At 38.0% G+C, this 16,433-nt stretch overlaps 2 protein-coding genes across 1 annotated transcript in view; one reads left to right on the plus strand and one right to left on the minus strand.

The window, feature by feature from the left end:
* The window catches only part of LOC131409893 (phosphatidylinositol 3,4,5-trisphosphate 3-phosphatase TPTE2-like), a 227,840-nt gene that overhangs the window by 52,769 nt on the left and 158,638 nt on the right, over positions 1-16,433 (plus strand).
* Positions 1-16,433, minus strand: part of LOC131409888 (proline and serine-rich protein 1-like) — a 28,136-nt gene that overhangs the window by 6,060 nt on the left and 5,643 nt on the right. The window contains exons 4-10 of the mRNA XM_058547638.1: positions 14,214-14,308; positions 13,114-13,207; positions 11,131-11,241; positions 8,992-9,075; positions 7,361-7,439; positions 6,630-6,725; positions 1,905-1,949 (exon numbers count right to left, since the gene is read on the minus strand). Coding sequence (XP_058403621.1) covers positions 1,905-1,949; positions 6,630-6,725; positions 7,361-7,439; positions 8,992-9,075; positions 11,131-11,241; positions 13,114-13,207; positions 14,214-14,308 — 604 coding nt within the window. The remainder of the gene's footprint in view (positions 1-1,904; positions 1,950-6,629; positions 6,726-7,360; positions 7,440-8,991; positions 9,076-11,130; positions 11,242-13,113; positions 13,208-14,213; positions 14,309-16,433) is intronic.

Here is a 16,433-nt window from a genome sequence, read left to right on the forward strand (position 1 = left end):
TTCAAGAAAATAAGAGTAGCTATCATTTTAAATTTAGAGTTCGTATGAACATGGATTTTTACTTTTGTTTTTACTGAATTTGTTTTATAAGAACTAGAAGCACAGGGAATATATACTTAGTTTTGTGTTTGTAAATAATGTACTAAGAAATTATTTAGGTCAACAGTGGTGGGAAACATTTGAGAATTCACTACTTTATTTAACTACATGCTGAGGACCATGTAGTTAATGACAGATTGCAAGGTAAAACCAACCTGTCTCATAGTGTTCTTTATAGCAGCCTCTGTTGGAGATCTTTTTATATAATAGAGCAAAAGCCATGCACTGTTAATCATAGTGCCTACAGTTAAAATGCAACAAAACAAAAAAACAAAAAACCCCCAAAACATACCATGATAAATATCACTCTCCTGTCATCTAATTTGGTTGTTAACCATTAAACACTATCTGTCAGATCCTGTGCTTTGTACTTTACGCCCATCATGTCATTTGTCCTCACATAACCCTTTGAGACAGGTACTGACACCTCCATTTTATAGATGGGCAATCTGAGGCTTGGTGTGATTAACGAACTTGTTAAAAGATCATGCGGCTATTAAGTGGCGTTCAAAGGGTATAGTTTCAGTTATGCAAAATGAATAACTTCCAGAGATCTGCTGTACAACATTGTGCCTACAGCACAATACTGTACTGGGTACTCAAATATTTAAGAGGAAAGATCTCAATAAATGAGATCTTACTACAATAATAATAATAATAACAATGAAAAAGGTCATGTAGTTATGAAGTAGTAACACTGAGATCTGAACCTGGGTCTGTCAAACCCATGTTCCTAACCACTATACTAGTTTGTCTTTATTTTTGTTTCTTACTGTGCTTCAAAAAGGAAAAAAAAAAAAATCTTAATCATGCTAAAATAACCTAGCACAGGAAAACAAAGTATGCTATTCCTAACAACCGAGCTTATGACACTTAACCTATTTATTCCCTTCAAAAAAAGATCTGCTAATGAAGCTGAGTATAAAGACTGAAGATTCTTTAACCCCCTCTTCGCAGAAGTTAGATGACCTGCCCAAGCTCACAAAGCCAGGTGGTGCCAAAGCCAGGACAAGAAACTGGGCGTCCTGACAGTTCACTTAGCACTCTTTCCACCCCACTCTGCTACCTCCTTTAGAAACCACCAGCTCAAAAGCACCACTCAGGCACCATTCTCAGGGAGTGGGATTCTCCCATCCAGACTCCTGATCCCGCACCATAATGATGAGATTCACGCACTACTTTGTTGCACAAGAACCAATCCCAGATTCCGTCTCACACCGGAAAGTGTCTGCATCCTGACCACACTTATCCTCAGCTAGGGGAGGCATAAAATGGTACAGTGCTGCTGCCATCTGCAGGCATTACAGGCCACATCTCATCTTCATTTTTCAATTCCACTTACCCTTTGGCACCCCTTATTCTTTTCTTTCTAAGTTATTCTAAGTTATGCTACCCCAAATGCTTATTGAAGTAATTAAATCTGAAAGTAGTATCTGACATAGCATTTGTCAAAAACGGTTTTCATCACCATATGTGTTTATATCAAAAAGAAATGAGGCTTCTAATATCCCGTAACATAAAGTTAATGTGGATATAATGCCACATAGCACTTAGATTACATTGAAAGTTTTGCAAATAGGATACAAAAGCATATGGTTCATTTTAAATCTAGTTGATATGTGCATTTCATGTTGTGTGTATGAAATGTACCACTATTAAGCCAGTTTTAGCAAGTATTGGTTAGTTAGATTCTTTAACCAGGAACTTTCCCCAAAGCATAAAGATTTCCAATGCACTCAACTCAAAATCATTTCAGTGAATAACAGAGCAGACATCACTATCTCTGGATCAAACCTGGTACTTACTTTGATTCTGTGTAGATTTTGACTGACTGGAAAGGTCTTCATTTTCTATATAAAAATAAATATATAAAAGTTGATTTGAAGCTTTATCAAATTATTCAACACCATAATAATCAGAGATTGCGGTCAAGAAAAGAAAAACTCAGGACACGTATGTATACTATATTAGGAAAAACAGGGCCGGCCCCACGGCTTAATGGTTGAGTGCACGTGCTCCGCTGCTGGCAGCCCGGGGTTCGGATCCCGGGCGTGCACTGAGGCACCGCTTCTCCGGCCATGCTGGGGCCGCGTCCCACATACAGCTAGAGGGGTGTGCAGCTATGACATACAACTATCTACTGGGGCTTTGGGGGAAAAATTAAAAAAAAAAAAATTATAAAAAAAAAAAAAGGAAAAACAATGTATGCCTATGGGGGAAAATAAGGAAATAAACAAAAATCATAGTAGTAACTATATGAAGACACGTAGGATTATGAGCAATTGATCCCCACCGCCCTCCCCCCGACTACTCCTTAACATATCAGGTTTTAAATAAGTATTATTTTATAGATATATTTAAGAACACCTTCCGGAAAGATGATGGCCTGAGTGTGGCACCCACGAGAAAGCGCAGCCTGCAGCTGGAGTGCAAAGAACCACTGTCACTGGCTAAGCTGACAGACAGTCACTTTTCGGTACCACTGCCTACAACAGTAGGAAGACTCGGAAGTGGGAGGTGGATGCTGAGTGCAGAATCCACTGTCATCTGAGGGACCAATCTCGAAAGCCATTGTGGATCACCCAAGCAAACAGAAAAGTGGCCCCCCTCACTTGTTGCACTCAGGTCAGGAAAAGGACCTATGCTAGGAGCTGATAAGGAGAACTACCCTAGTTAAGGCTTACTCTAAGCCTGTGAGGTTGACAACCTAAAACACGCTCCTCCCCACCCACATGGGAAAGGACCCATCTAACCAGACCATCAGTCAAAGGTACAACGGGAAAAATGACCTCTCATGGCTTGACAATAACTGTCCAAGAAACCAACATTGTGACAGGCACAAGGCGCAAAGGAAACCCTCAAGCCTGACATGGTGAGAAAGAAAGATCATGGCTTGTTTCAGGGACTTAGTACAAATAAACAACCAGAACGAATTGTGTCTATCAACGGAGATTCAATGAAAAAGAGAGAAAAAACCTGTGATGCAAATTAGGAACACACACACCCATAATACTGCAAGAAAGTAAGCAGAGCAGGTGACGACTTCAGATAAAAATCCGACTCCAAATTGATAACTGCAAAGAATGGTGACGATCAGAATAATATTACTGAAAGCTCAATTACTTAGTTGGAAATAAGAAACAAAAAAACTCCCATTTAAAACGACAAAAATACACAGAAAAGGATATCATAAATGAATAGGTAAGAGACTCAGAAGGCAAAGACAGTGCAAAATAAGAGTGCCAGAAGGAGAAAAAAGACCAGATGAAAAAGCAATAATTAAACAATAATAAAAACAAAATTTTCCTAAGCTTCACAGACTTGAGTTTTCATATCCAAAGGGCTTACAGAGTTTCAGGAAAGATTAATGGTAAGATAGATCCCTAGACATCCTGGTGAAATATCTGAACCCCAAGATTAAAAGACATTTCTGAACTCCAAAGATAAGGAATCTCTTCTTTGTAAGCTTACAGAAAGAGTCCAAGGTTCTAACAAAGAAAAGAAAATTAACTGGAATTGGGTTTCTCATCTACAACCCTAAAATATGTCCTCTTTTTAAAAAAAAAAAAAATTTTTTTTTTTGTGAGGAAGATCAGCCCTGTGCTAACATCTGCCAATCTTCCTCTTTTTTTTTTTTTTTTTTTGCTGAGGAAGACTGGCCCTGGGCTAACATCCGTGCTCGTCTTCCTCCACTTTATATGGGACGCCGCCACAGCATGGCTTGCCAAGCGGTGCGTTGGTGCACGCCCGGGATCCGAACTGGCGAACCCCGGGCCACCGCAGCACGCACACTTAACCACTTGCGCCACTGGGCTGCCCCCGTCCTCTTTTTGAAGAAATGACTTAGAGAAATTTTCTACTAAAGGAAAATTAGAATGAGCATGTCAGAAAAGGGAATCAAAGAACAGAAGAAACAGTAAAAAGCCGTAACTTTAAAGGCACAGAAGAAAAAAAGGTATAGTATTCCAACAAAACACAGAAATGGATGAAAAAGGAGAGGCAGTATGTAAGTCAAACGGTGGAGTATAGCACAGCTTTTTTAGTTTTTTGTACAGTGACAACTATTAAGAATACAAAGGTAATCACTAGCAATATTACAGATAAAGTTTGGGTGGGGGCAAGAAGAGGAGAGTTAAAAAATAAAACAACAATTTGACTAATCCAAGCAAACAAAAGTAAGGAAAATGAAAAACTAGGATAAAAGAATAATAATGAATACAAAAATAAAATGGAAGGACTAATAACAAACATGTAATTTTTATGATTATTGGAAATTCCTATTAAGTCTCTCTTCACTGGTTTAAAAAGCAGAATCTAGCTATAAATGCAATTTAAAAACCAACTAACCTACCAAATAAAACCCTAAAAAAAAATTAAAAATAAAGATACAGGTAAAATACATATGTAAAATGAAAGCAAAAAGGAGTTAGGACAATATTAATGCCCAATAAGGCCAGGGAAAAAAGAAATATTTTATAGTAAAGTATAATTCAGCTGACACTAGGTAATTAGTAATAAGCAGCTAGAAATGAAATATTCCATTTATAACTGTACCAAAAAATACCTCTAAAACCCCTAGAGACAAACCTATGGCAAAGAACCTATATGAAGAAAACTACAAAATCTTGTTGAAAGAGATAAAATAAGCCCTGGGGTGGAGGAGAAATACTATTTGACATGACAGAAAGATGTAAAATGACTGAATGGTAAGACTTAATATCATAAAAATATCAATTCTCGGGGCCGGCCCGGTGGCGCAAGTGGTTGGGTGTGCGCGTTCTGCTGCGGGGGCCTGGGGTTCGCAGCTTTGGATCCCGAGCGCGTACCGACGCACCGCTTGGCAAGCCACGCTGTGGCGGTGTCCCATATAGAGTGGAGGAGGATGCGTACGGATGTTGGCCTGCGGCCGGTCTTCCTCGGCAAAAAAAACAGGAGGATTGGCAGATGTTAGCACAGGGCTGATCTCCTCACACACACACACACAAAAAATTCTCCCAAAATTACTATATAAGTATATATACATAAATTCAACTGTTTTCAATTGCACATTAAGTGTGTAATTGTGTTCAAAATCACATTATAGTGATCTTAAAGTTCAGATGGAAGAATAAACTTCCAAAAATAGATAAGAAAGATGTAAAAATATAGTGAGAGAAAGCTAGTCTTATTAGATATCAGAAGATATTATAAATCTGCTAACCAAATCCATATGGGATCATCACAACATAAAATAAGTAGATTGGGATAGAAAAAAAAAACCCCAGCATTAGAGTCATGTGTGTCTTTGAAAACTTAAGATAAATGTGGTATTTCCAATCAGTGTAAAAACTAGGTTAATAAATGGTGCTAGCAAGACTGGCTACCATCTGAAAAAAAAATTAAGATGAACTTCTATTTCACCCCTATACGAAAATAAATTCCAGACGGAATAGGAGTCTTACAAGCTCTAAATTACCTGAACTACCTAGGGTTAAGATCTAATCAAGCTAACACGGTTTCAGCTTTTCTTTGTCTCTATTTGTCTAGGCAAAAATGTAAAACTCTAAGAGTGAAAGGTACATAAACAAGGGCAAGAAATGATAAATTTTGGAAAAAATGTTTTACAAGTCTTATCAGTAAGAGTATGCAGCTGCAAACACCAGAACCACTCTGGCTGGTAAAACAGAAAAAGAATTTATTAAATGCTATTAAGTAACTGAGTTTCTGGGGAGGGAAGTGAAAAAAAACAAGTTCTATCCCTTACTTACACACATAAAAAAATAAATGGCAAGTAGAATAAAAGCTATATATTAAAAAAGAATCACTATAAAAATAATTAGAGAATATAGATGATATTTTCATACTGTTGGGATAGGGTAGGGTTTTCTAAGCAAGACATTTAAAACTCAGAAGAATCAAATAAACAATAATTGATCAAAATAAAAATTAAACTTTTATTTATAAAAGACAGCCAAATGAAAATGTAAGCTCAATCAGCCTTATCAAATTCGCGGAAGTTAAAAAACTGGTAATATCCCATGTTGAAAGGACATGAAGGAACAGTATGCTTGTATCCTCTCACTGGCAGGTATAAACTAGTTCAGTCTTTTTGGAGAACACTTTGGCAATATACAGAAAAATATTTATCCTTCACATCCCGTGTTCCCAACAGACCCAAGAAACAGGCTGAACAGGGGCGTGCTGGGGAAAGAGTTTAAGCCCTTCTGAGCACCGACGAGACTTTCCTCCCATGGCAGGAGCAATTTGCCCAAATGGCGACACTCATTGTGTCAATCATACTTTTTCATAGCCTGTCCAAGTTTCTCGCTGATGAGAAATGGTTCTTATTTCTACAATGTGCTCGAGTTCACACATGCAGGCCAAGGCCACTCTAGGGGACCCTGTGTATCGTACTCAGATCCATCATCAGGCTCCTAAGCTTGTGCTCCCTCTGTCAGGACACACCATGTCAAACACCTGTCCCCTCCAAGTGCACATCTGTGGATGAATAAGTTATTTACTTTTAACACCCCATGATAACATGATTTTACCTGTTCCTACTGGATTAGGAGTATATGGAGGTGGAGGGGGCACACCTGGAGCTATGACACTGGCCAACGGTACCAGACCTGCATTGTTATAAGCACCTAAAATAAAAATATAACAGAAAAAAATATATAATTTAGTATCGTTCTGTGGTCAGGAGTTCAAACCGTGTTAGTGCAGCTATCTGATTTATTTTTAAAACTGTTACATAATAGAGTTGCATTTTACATGGAGGTTTGGGTCTAGGGTTAGGTGAAAACTGAGATCAAATGAGACTCCTCAAGATTCCCATTTCCCATTGCATGCTCACTCCAGGCATAAGCTCACTGAATGGCCTGAATGGCATGGCAGGCAGAACCTGCCATACTTAAATTATTCGTCTTTTCTGTCAAGCACATACACTTGACCTTTTTAAGTTAAATGCATTAATGATATCTTTGAACACCAATTACCAAAAAGGTAAATCAAGATGATTTACCAAAGCGAAAAGCCATAATAATAAATAACGATTAAAAATAATCTATAATTAATTTATCAAAAGGAAAATATCCTAAATAAGCTCTCTCTGCTGCATTCTTGTAGACCAAGACACTAGTAGCTGACTGTGGGCAAAATTAAACTCATCATAGCATACTTCCTAAGTGCTCCAGATTCCCAAGAACATATACGAACATTTACTTTGCTTTCAATTTAATAAGTAAACAGTGAAAAAAAATTAAAAAATGAAAGAACTTACTTGGTGCAATAGTTGCATGTGGCCGGCATGGAGGTATTGGATAAGGAACAGGTTTATGTGGATTGTACGTTGAAGGAGGCTAGATGAGGGGGGGAAGTATAGCAGTTAGAAGAAAACCAAGTAAGCAGTGTCCTGGCAAAACAAGGTACAACTTGTCTTTCAAAATATTTAGTCCCAAGAGGCTAAAAATGCCCCAGCATACCAAATGCTACTGGACTCATACACGGCACAAATGAGGGAAATTCTTTGCTTTAACAAATGTGGTTCCTATAAATTGCAAAGGCAGATCCTGTCAAAGACTGTTGCGGAGGTGTTTATTTTTTATTTTAGTATTACATCATTTCCAGTGAAGGGTCAGACCTTATCGTAAACAGCATACTCCTCTCTAAACCCAGCCTAGGTTAATCCAAGAATTCCCATCTCTTCCTATGTAAGACAAGAAATCCACTAGGCTTTGGAATTCGGAATTCTGACAACTGCAGTAGAATGTTGACTGGAGTTATGAATTCACTATTTTAGTGGTTTTGCCTTTTTAAATCCACAAATCTTATTTTATACTTGATGGAACTTATACAAGTAACAAAGCATTCAAACAACTAGTCTTTAGAGAACCAAAGATATCTGAAGCTAAGTCAAACAATATACTTTTTTTTTTTTTTTTTTTTTTGTGAGGAGATCAGCCCTGAGCTAACAGCCAATCCTCCTCTTTTTTTGCTGAGGAAGACGGCCCTGGGCTAACATCTGTGCCCATCTTCCTCCACTTTATATGGGACGCCGCCAGAGCATGGCTTACCAAGCAGTGCGTCTGTGCGCGCCCGGGATCCGAACCAGCGAACCCCGGGCCGCCGCAGCGGAGCGCGCGCACTTAACCGCTTGCGCCACCGGGCCGGCCCCCAAACAATATACTTTTAATGAGAGAGAGAGAGAGAGAGAGGGAGGGAGGGAAGGAGGGAGGGCTGGAGGGCATGCCCTAGGGAGGGTGCACTTGTGCCCTCGGGGCAAAGGGGATCCACTGGTGGTAAAGGATCCAGATTCTTTCTGGCTCTCATAATGGCGGCCCTGTATGATGCGCTAGTCTCATGCAATGACTATCATCTGTGACTATTCTGCTACGAACCACTGCCACTGGAGTTCCTGTCAGTGGACAGGCAGGGATTGCAAGGTGGCCATGTGGAGGCCTCAAGTACTTCAACCCCAACAATCCTTCAACCCAGGGGTTGTCTTCTCTTCTGTTTATATTCCAATCAATCATTATAATCACTCCCTTGAAAATACTCTCATCCTCCTGGCTCCATTCTTCTTTCACTAATACTAATACTAATTCGACCAAAACACAACCTTAGTTAAAGTGAATTCTCCATACTCCATACCTCCAAGTGGACAGCTGAATGAGGCTGGAGAAAAAGATAAAAACAATTTGACTGGGCTTACTTTAAACTAAAACATTAAACCTCAGAAGGGCCCTTCACACTGTTAACTAATTATACTGTAGTTCTCTATACCATTCACTCTCCTAGAGTTTCTAGTATACTTTGAACTTCACAACACAAAAACAGAATTCATACTTTGAATGGACAGGAAGCTACACGTAAGAGTTAAGAATTGTTTCATGATTTATTTTCTAAACATACTGGTTTGGATGGTCCAAGAATCCGTGCAGCTATTCCTTTGCCTTCATTAGTACATTCTTCACCATCTTTTTTCAAAGGGGTTCCCTATTTAAAAAATAAATGAAAAGAAAGAAAGAAAGATAATTGAGACTTAAAAAAAACCCCAAACCAGAAACAAACAAACAAACTCCTCACTGTATTATATTGAACAAAATATACTTAACCTGGTAGGAGTTTAAGGACTTGGATTCCAGACCCAATCCTGCTCTGGCTGCACGACTCTGATAAGGGCTGAGGAACTCTCCTCTGGCGCAGACCCATCCTAACATGTACAGAAGCACTCAGAAATAAACATGTCACTGACTAGGGGCCTCCAGAGACTCCAAGGTGGGTTTGGAAGCAATTAACTGTTTTTCCAAGTTATTTCTTTTCCTTTTGTATGTTAAGCAGATGTAACCAGCAGCCCTGAAACTGACCAAGCCAGAAACTCAAGGGAGATGTAATCACTAGCCATCCTGAAACTGACCAGGTCTCACCACAAGAGCCATGCCTATGACTTTTGCCTTATTTTTAACAAAAAGATCTCTCCAGGAGAAGCTTAGGCCTTATTATGTGGAAGCATGTTCTCCAGCTGAGCCTGTGCAAGCGAATACCCCGCCTCTCGCTTTTGAATATGCATTCCTCAATAGAAATAAAAGTTCCTGCTTCCCTTTGTTCGGGGACACCATGACTTTGGAAATGGTTCCTCATCTCCTCCTATTTGCTGCAAATACACTTTGCTTTGTGAGACAACTTCCACTGGTGCAGTCTTATTTAACTCACCAGGAGGTGAGCCCACTTGGTTTGGTAACACACACACTGTACACATGGGGATGACAGAAGGGCAGGACAAGGTATGTTCTAATGTTTTTCCCTCCACAAGAGGAGCAACCAGAAATAGACTTCCAATGCTACAGTATGTATAATACTCAGAGAATCAAAAAGAGTATCTGTATTACAGTTGAGAATAGATAAAAAATGGTGTTCTTTATAAGTATTAAGTTTGATAGTTTATATTATACAAGGGCAAATGAGACCTCATTCAAGACTGCTATAATTAACAGATCAGAATAAGGTGACAGACTATTACAAAGTGTCCCCCTAATAATGTGAGTCCCTTAACGGTACATACTAGTATGGAAGCCAACTTCCAAGATGGTCCCCAGTGAGCCTCATCTCCTAAATGTCCTTATACAGTTCCCTTCCAGAATGAATAGGGCTGACCTGTGCAACAAATAGGATATTCCAGAAATGATGGCATTTAACCTTCAAGGCTAAGTCACAAGAGACAACAGTTTCCACTTGCCTTCTCCTGGATTATTTGCTCTGGTGGAAGTCAGCTGTCATATCATGAGGTACTCAAGCAGCACTATGGAAAAGTGCTTACGGTGAGGAACACAGACCTCCTGCCAAGAACCAACATTAACTTGCTAGGCATGTAAGTGAGCCACCTTGGAAGCATAGTCCTGAGCTTCAATCAAGCCTTCCGATGACTGCAGCCTCATGAGAAACCCTGAGCCAGAACCAAGCTAAGCCACTCTCAGATTCCTGACTCACAGGAACTGTACAAGACAATAAACGTTTATTGTTTTAATCCACTAGGTTTTAAGGTTATTTGCTACACCGCAATAAAAATATATCGTTCTTTGCAAAAGTTATTTTGCAAAGAAGTCTGAAGTACACTGGATGATACAAAAAGAAGTTTTCTTTCTTATGGGACTTCTCAGAGCCTTTATTATGCAACGTGATTCTCCAGGAAGAAAACATTGCATGCAGTTTCCCAAACACACTTAACTGTGAAACTGAGGAATACTGAGAATTTGAGAAATGCTCCTTTATTAAATGTAAATCACTGCTTCTAAAATACTTGGAAAAACAAAACAAAACGAAATCATCCTCTTTTATGTTTGGCTTGTTCTGTACATTTTACACAAATACTTCAATGTAGTTTACATATGAACTTTCAATCAGTGGTGAATCTATGAATTAAGTTGCTGACATAAAATTCCTTTCCTTTGTAGAAGCACCATCAACTGGCATTTTCTTTAAATATCATAACTATGCTAAATTTCATATTTAACCACAAGAAGTTTCATACGTAAGCCATAAAAGCATGCTTGCTGGGAAAATTCCATTTATGCGACTAGGTCTTCCTTTGGGATATGGATTTCCTGGGATTGTTCCACAAGAAGAGATCATAGCATGAGGAGCTTTGCAGCCCCCCTTGAAAGCCTGTAACATAAAAAAGAAGAGGTGGCTAAAAAATCAAATAAACTCATAAAGTTAAGTACTCTGGATATTGGGAAGCCCGGCTGAAAAAACATGAATTAATAGCATCACATTCAATCTGTTCATCCATCCATCAGCATTTACAGTGGTGAATATGACCAAAATTAGTAAGTAAAATCACTTTATTTAAACGAAATTATCAAAATGGTAACATAATGTTTTTAATGTCACAATTAATAGACTCCTATACAAAGATATCTTCAAAACAGATTTTGTAAATTGTGTGCAAAAAAGTCCATTTACTATTTAATACGTCCCATTTCTCTGACGACCAGAAAAGAACATTATCCAACTCTACAAACACCAAGACTCATGTTACGGGCAAGGCAAAAAGAGCACAGAGACCAAAGAGACATGGTCTCCACTCTCAAGAATTTTATAATTTAGTGGAAAAAATACAAACAAACAAATAACATGGGACCTTGGATGTCCAAAGAGCTGTGCTATTGAAAAAGCAAGAGTTATTCGGGTACACAGTGTTCAACATAATATTACACGATGATGAGATGCACTGAGGGACGGAGTGTGGCCCAGCTTGTTCATTACTGCATCCCCAGCTTCTAAAATAGTGTCTAACACATACCGAGTTAGTGCTCAATAAGTATTTATTCAGTGAATGAAAAACACTATATTAGGTGACATGTATTCCAATAGATCTATATTGTATTATAGGAATATCAAGTTATGTATACGTAGCTATATTTTACAAGTATGTATGATGTTATAGAGGTATATTGGTTTTATAAATTGATTCACAACACATATAATTAGCTATACTATCCAGGCCCCTACTAAACACTCCAACACTAAAAATCTTCTCAATTTTTGGCTATTATAAATAGCACCATGGTGAATGCCCATATATACGTATTTGTATATTTCTATTTATTTCCTTAGAATAAATTCCTAGAAATAGAATATTTGGGTCAAAACGTATGAACATTTTAAAGGCTCTTCAAGTTTACCTCCCAGAAAAGTTCTACTAATATACATTGACCAAAGGGCCTATTCCACAGAACACTCAGGCCTAGATTATTTCTGAGAAAGAAAGTGACATGATCAGAATACTTTATAAGGAAGAAAACCACAGCAGTAAATGCATGATGCCTTAAAGAATTTAGTCAAGAAAACCAATGATGAAGTTACTAAAGCAAAGAAACTTGGGCTCAGATCTTGCTTCTGCTACAGTAACTTATGACTGAGGCAAAGTTTTCTCCTCTCCCTGAGCTGAGGGGAGGGTGTAAGGATTAAATATGATTGGGCTGCAGAAAGCAGTCTGTGTCTCCTCAAGCAGGTTTCTAATTACTAATTCAGTTTCTAGCCATAACAGTTCTGAGAAATAACTACCTTAGATGACAAATCAAATTTTCTAGGCTTGACAAGGACTATTTCTCTCACTCTTAGAAATTTTAAATTAATAAACTAGAATTTTGCTTTATTATTCATCTCTTAGGAATTTGATTAACATAAGCCTGATGACAAAGCAAATTTAAAACATTCCTAAATACATAAAATTAAAGACAAAAGCTTGGAGCCTGGGCAAAGTTACTGAGGGACTGAGAATAAATACCCCATGAGGCTCAAGCTGAGGGGCCAATCAGCCTCTCACTCTCAAGCCATCTCTTCATCCTCCAGCATCCCCTTCACTCAGCTGTTTCTCCTCCACAGACTGCAGGGATGTCATTCTGAACCCATCCCATAACAGCAGTCAGGTTATTCATCAAAGTTAACATAGGAGTGAGACTGGTACTTTTTTCTTCATCAACATTCAGAAAAACCAATGTACCATTTATACAGCAATCTTGAGAAAATTACCTGTTCAAGTACTCTCTTGCATCGTTTCTTCTCAGACATATTGATCCTGAATAAATCTTCAATGGGACGAGCATTCTGGGCGTCAACAATGTTTCTACCAAGGAAATAAAATTCAGCTTTTCATTTAAGAATCTGGACACACATACAGAGGCCAACAACCTTGGTTTCCCACACAAATATATCTGAGTAAGCTTTTCCCCATGACACAGGGAGAAAACTGTGATTATTTCCTTTTAATTGGTGAATGTAAATAACATGTTTACATAAAGATGGTAAATATAATAACTGAACTGAGGTTTATCTGGTTACCTGAAAGCAACAAAAGTAATACTATAAATAAAAATCACTATTTTGACATTCTTGAAAATATACCCTCTCAGTGAGTGTTAGGAGAGCTATGGCAATAGAACCAACCAGGTGTTAAATGCAGAAAAATCATGGCTGATCTAAAAATGAAGTTTTATCTTTATTTTAATTTTGTGTTTTTGTGGACATCTGTAAATATATAAGAGACTTAAAAATGCATGTGCTATAAATAAACGGCAACTTATAGACTCTTTCATTCCGCAGAAGAGCAGATTCCTTTTCTCTTTGAGCTTACATTCATTACAGTCACTTATCAGATGCTGTGAGGGATGCTTACACCTATCTTACAGTATTTAAAGTTCACATACCCTACTAAATAGGTGAGATCTTCATTTTTATGACTGAGGAAAATAAGGCCTAGAAACAATAAGTACATATTAAACCAAAAAATATGTTGTCAGAATGTGGCAGAACCCGTCTAACTGTAAGTCCTAGGGCCTTATCAATGAGCCTTTCAAGTCATTCAGAGTAGTAAGGTAAAAGCAAGTCACTGAAATGCAGACAAATCAAAACAAATACTTTTGATAAGCCCCCTTATTTTGTAAGTTATAACCATGTGTAATAAGTACACTAGATATTTAGATATAAGAATTTAGGTCTATGCTTTCGTAGATTTTATTAGAGTTCCATTCACTAATATAATTCTAACACATTAACACACACTAATGAGTTAAAAGACATTTAAAAAGTCTTTCAAATTTTCTCTAATAAAGTAAAAAGAAAAAAATACTTACGAAGCTAACAGTTCAAGAGCAACTAGTTTGTCTTTACTGAAGGTGAAACAATTGAGTATATTGACCACTTCTGCTGGGTGAACAGCCACCATTTTCTATTAATATAAAAAATAATTTTATTTTCAACCTGAGAAATTTTCATGCCAGAAATTGCCTTTTTTAGGGGAAGTATAGTTAAATGTTCTTAATATAAATATTTGAGGTGAAAACTGTTTACTCAAAAGTAAGCTCTAAAAACTATGTGAAGGGGTCAGCCCAGTGGCGCAAGCGGTTAAGCACGTGTGCTCTGCTGCGGCGGCCCGGGGTTCGCCAGTTCAGATCCCAGGCACGCACTGACGTACCGCTTGGCAAGCCATGCTGTGGCGGTGTCCCATATAAAGTGGAGGAAGATGGGCATGGATGTTAGCCCAGGGCCAGTCTTCCTCAGCAAAAAGAGGAGGATTGGCAGATGTTAGCTCAGAGCTGATCTTCCTCAAAAAAACCCAAAAAACTAAGTGAATTAAACTTAGGCTTTTTCAATAACTATTTCAACTGAAGATCTAAGTTCTCCTATGTGCTCTTTTTAATCCACATTTCTCAATGTGTTCATTTATAGGAAAAAAAATTTACATATACTACTTTTCTCAGAAAGGTTATATAAAAAGTGGATACTTACAAATATGGGAGATACACTGCTTGAGAAGTTAGGAAAAATTACATTCCTCAGTTAGAATGCTAGGTAAGCCACAATCAGCACTTCCCCAAGTGAGATCCATGGTGAATAGTGTTACTAAAAAGGGGTACTACAGTCACGTCAATTAGGGGAAAGATGGGTTAAACAGGTTTCTTTACTGCAGAACTTTAAGAGTCTTATGTTAATGTGCACTGTGACACTCCAAGATTGTGGGGAATGTTACATAATTTATTCAACTAGGGTACATGTATCTTTGAAGAGCAGGTAGAAGATTTGGCCAATTTATAGATTTATGTTAACAGTAGAGGAAATTCAAAAGGAAAGTCACTGTAAGAAGATCAGTTAGAATCAACAGCCAATAGATTCCTAAAATTTGGAACAGTGGTTCCCAAACACTTGTACTCACGTACCACGAAAAGAAGTGGTAAAACTATATACCCCTTCCATGTTTTTAAATTGGCATCTAAAAATTTTACCAGAAGTTTAAATATTCGCAAAAGATTGATTTCCTTATATAATAAAGTTTATTATATATTTGCAAAAACCTCAGAAATACTGATTTAGCTCATTTAATTTATGAAAATGTCTACTTTGTAACCTAATTGTCAAAGTCAGTCTTCAGAGTGTGAAAACAATCAATCAAATCAGACTTACTTTGTCAGAAAAGCTCAAATTTAACTTAATTCAAATAAACGCATTAAGTTGTGCCTGCGCTGGCCTTCTCATCTCTGAATTTTAATTCCAAAGTAAGTGGACAGAGGAGCAGGTCTCAGAGCTTAGTCATGAGATTGCTGTCTTGATAAAACGAGGCAAGGTCCCCATCAGTATTTCTTACAGAAGCTCTCTGCTTTGCTCTCCCTCTCAGGAGACTGCACTATCTCTTTGATCTTTGGCAAAAGATTTTCACCCTCAGGTTGTGGGTGGATGGGAGAGATAACTCTTTTTTTTTTTGGTAGAGTAGAAAAAAAGCAATTGTTAAAGAGGAGAGCACCAACAGATCCAGACATTTTCTTAGGCAAATCAGTTCAGGAAGTTAAGGATCTGCAGATTCCCTTACAGCTATCCATGCCTGACACTCTGAGGAAAATCTTCCTATTTGACTTAGATGTCTGTTAATCTAGGCTCTAGCACTGTGCTGTCCATATAGCAGCCACTAGGCACATGTGCCTGTTTGAATTAAAATTAAATAAAATTACAAATACAGTTCCTCAGGCAGACTAGACATATTTTAAGTGCTCAAAAGCCACAGGTAGCCAATGGTTACCGTATGGGATAGTGCAGGTATAAAACACTTCCAACATTGCTGAAAGGTCATTTGGACAGTGTTGGTCTAAAGAATGAAAGTATAAACCTGCCTGACTCTTCTTCTAAGACTAAATACAATATAATACAAATACAAGATGAAGACATCCAAAAATAAAAGGAAGTGCATAAAAACACTTAAGAATCCAAACCCTATGTTTTGCTCGCCTATACTTTCTCCTTCAATCTGCCAATTAGTCCTGTGGTGACGTGACATTCTACCTTTCCAGGTTCTATGCTGTAAG

The sequence above is a fragment of the Diceros bicornis genome, chromosome 9 (assembly GCF_020826845.1).
Source record: "Diceros bicornis minor isolate mBicDic1 chromosome 9, mDicBic1.mat.cur, whole genome shotgun sequence".
In the NCBI taxonomy this organism is placed as follows: Eukaryota; Metazoa; Chordata; class Mammalia; order Perissodactyla; family Rhinocerotidae; genus Diceros; species Diceros bicornis.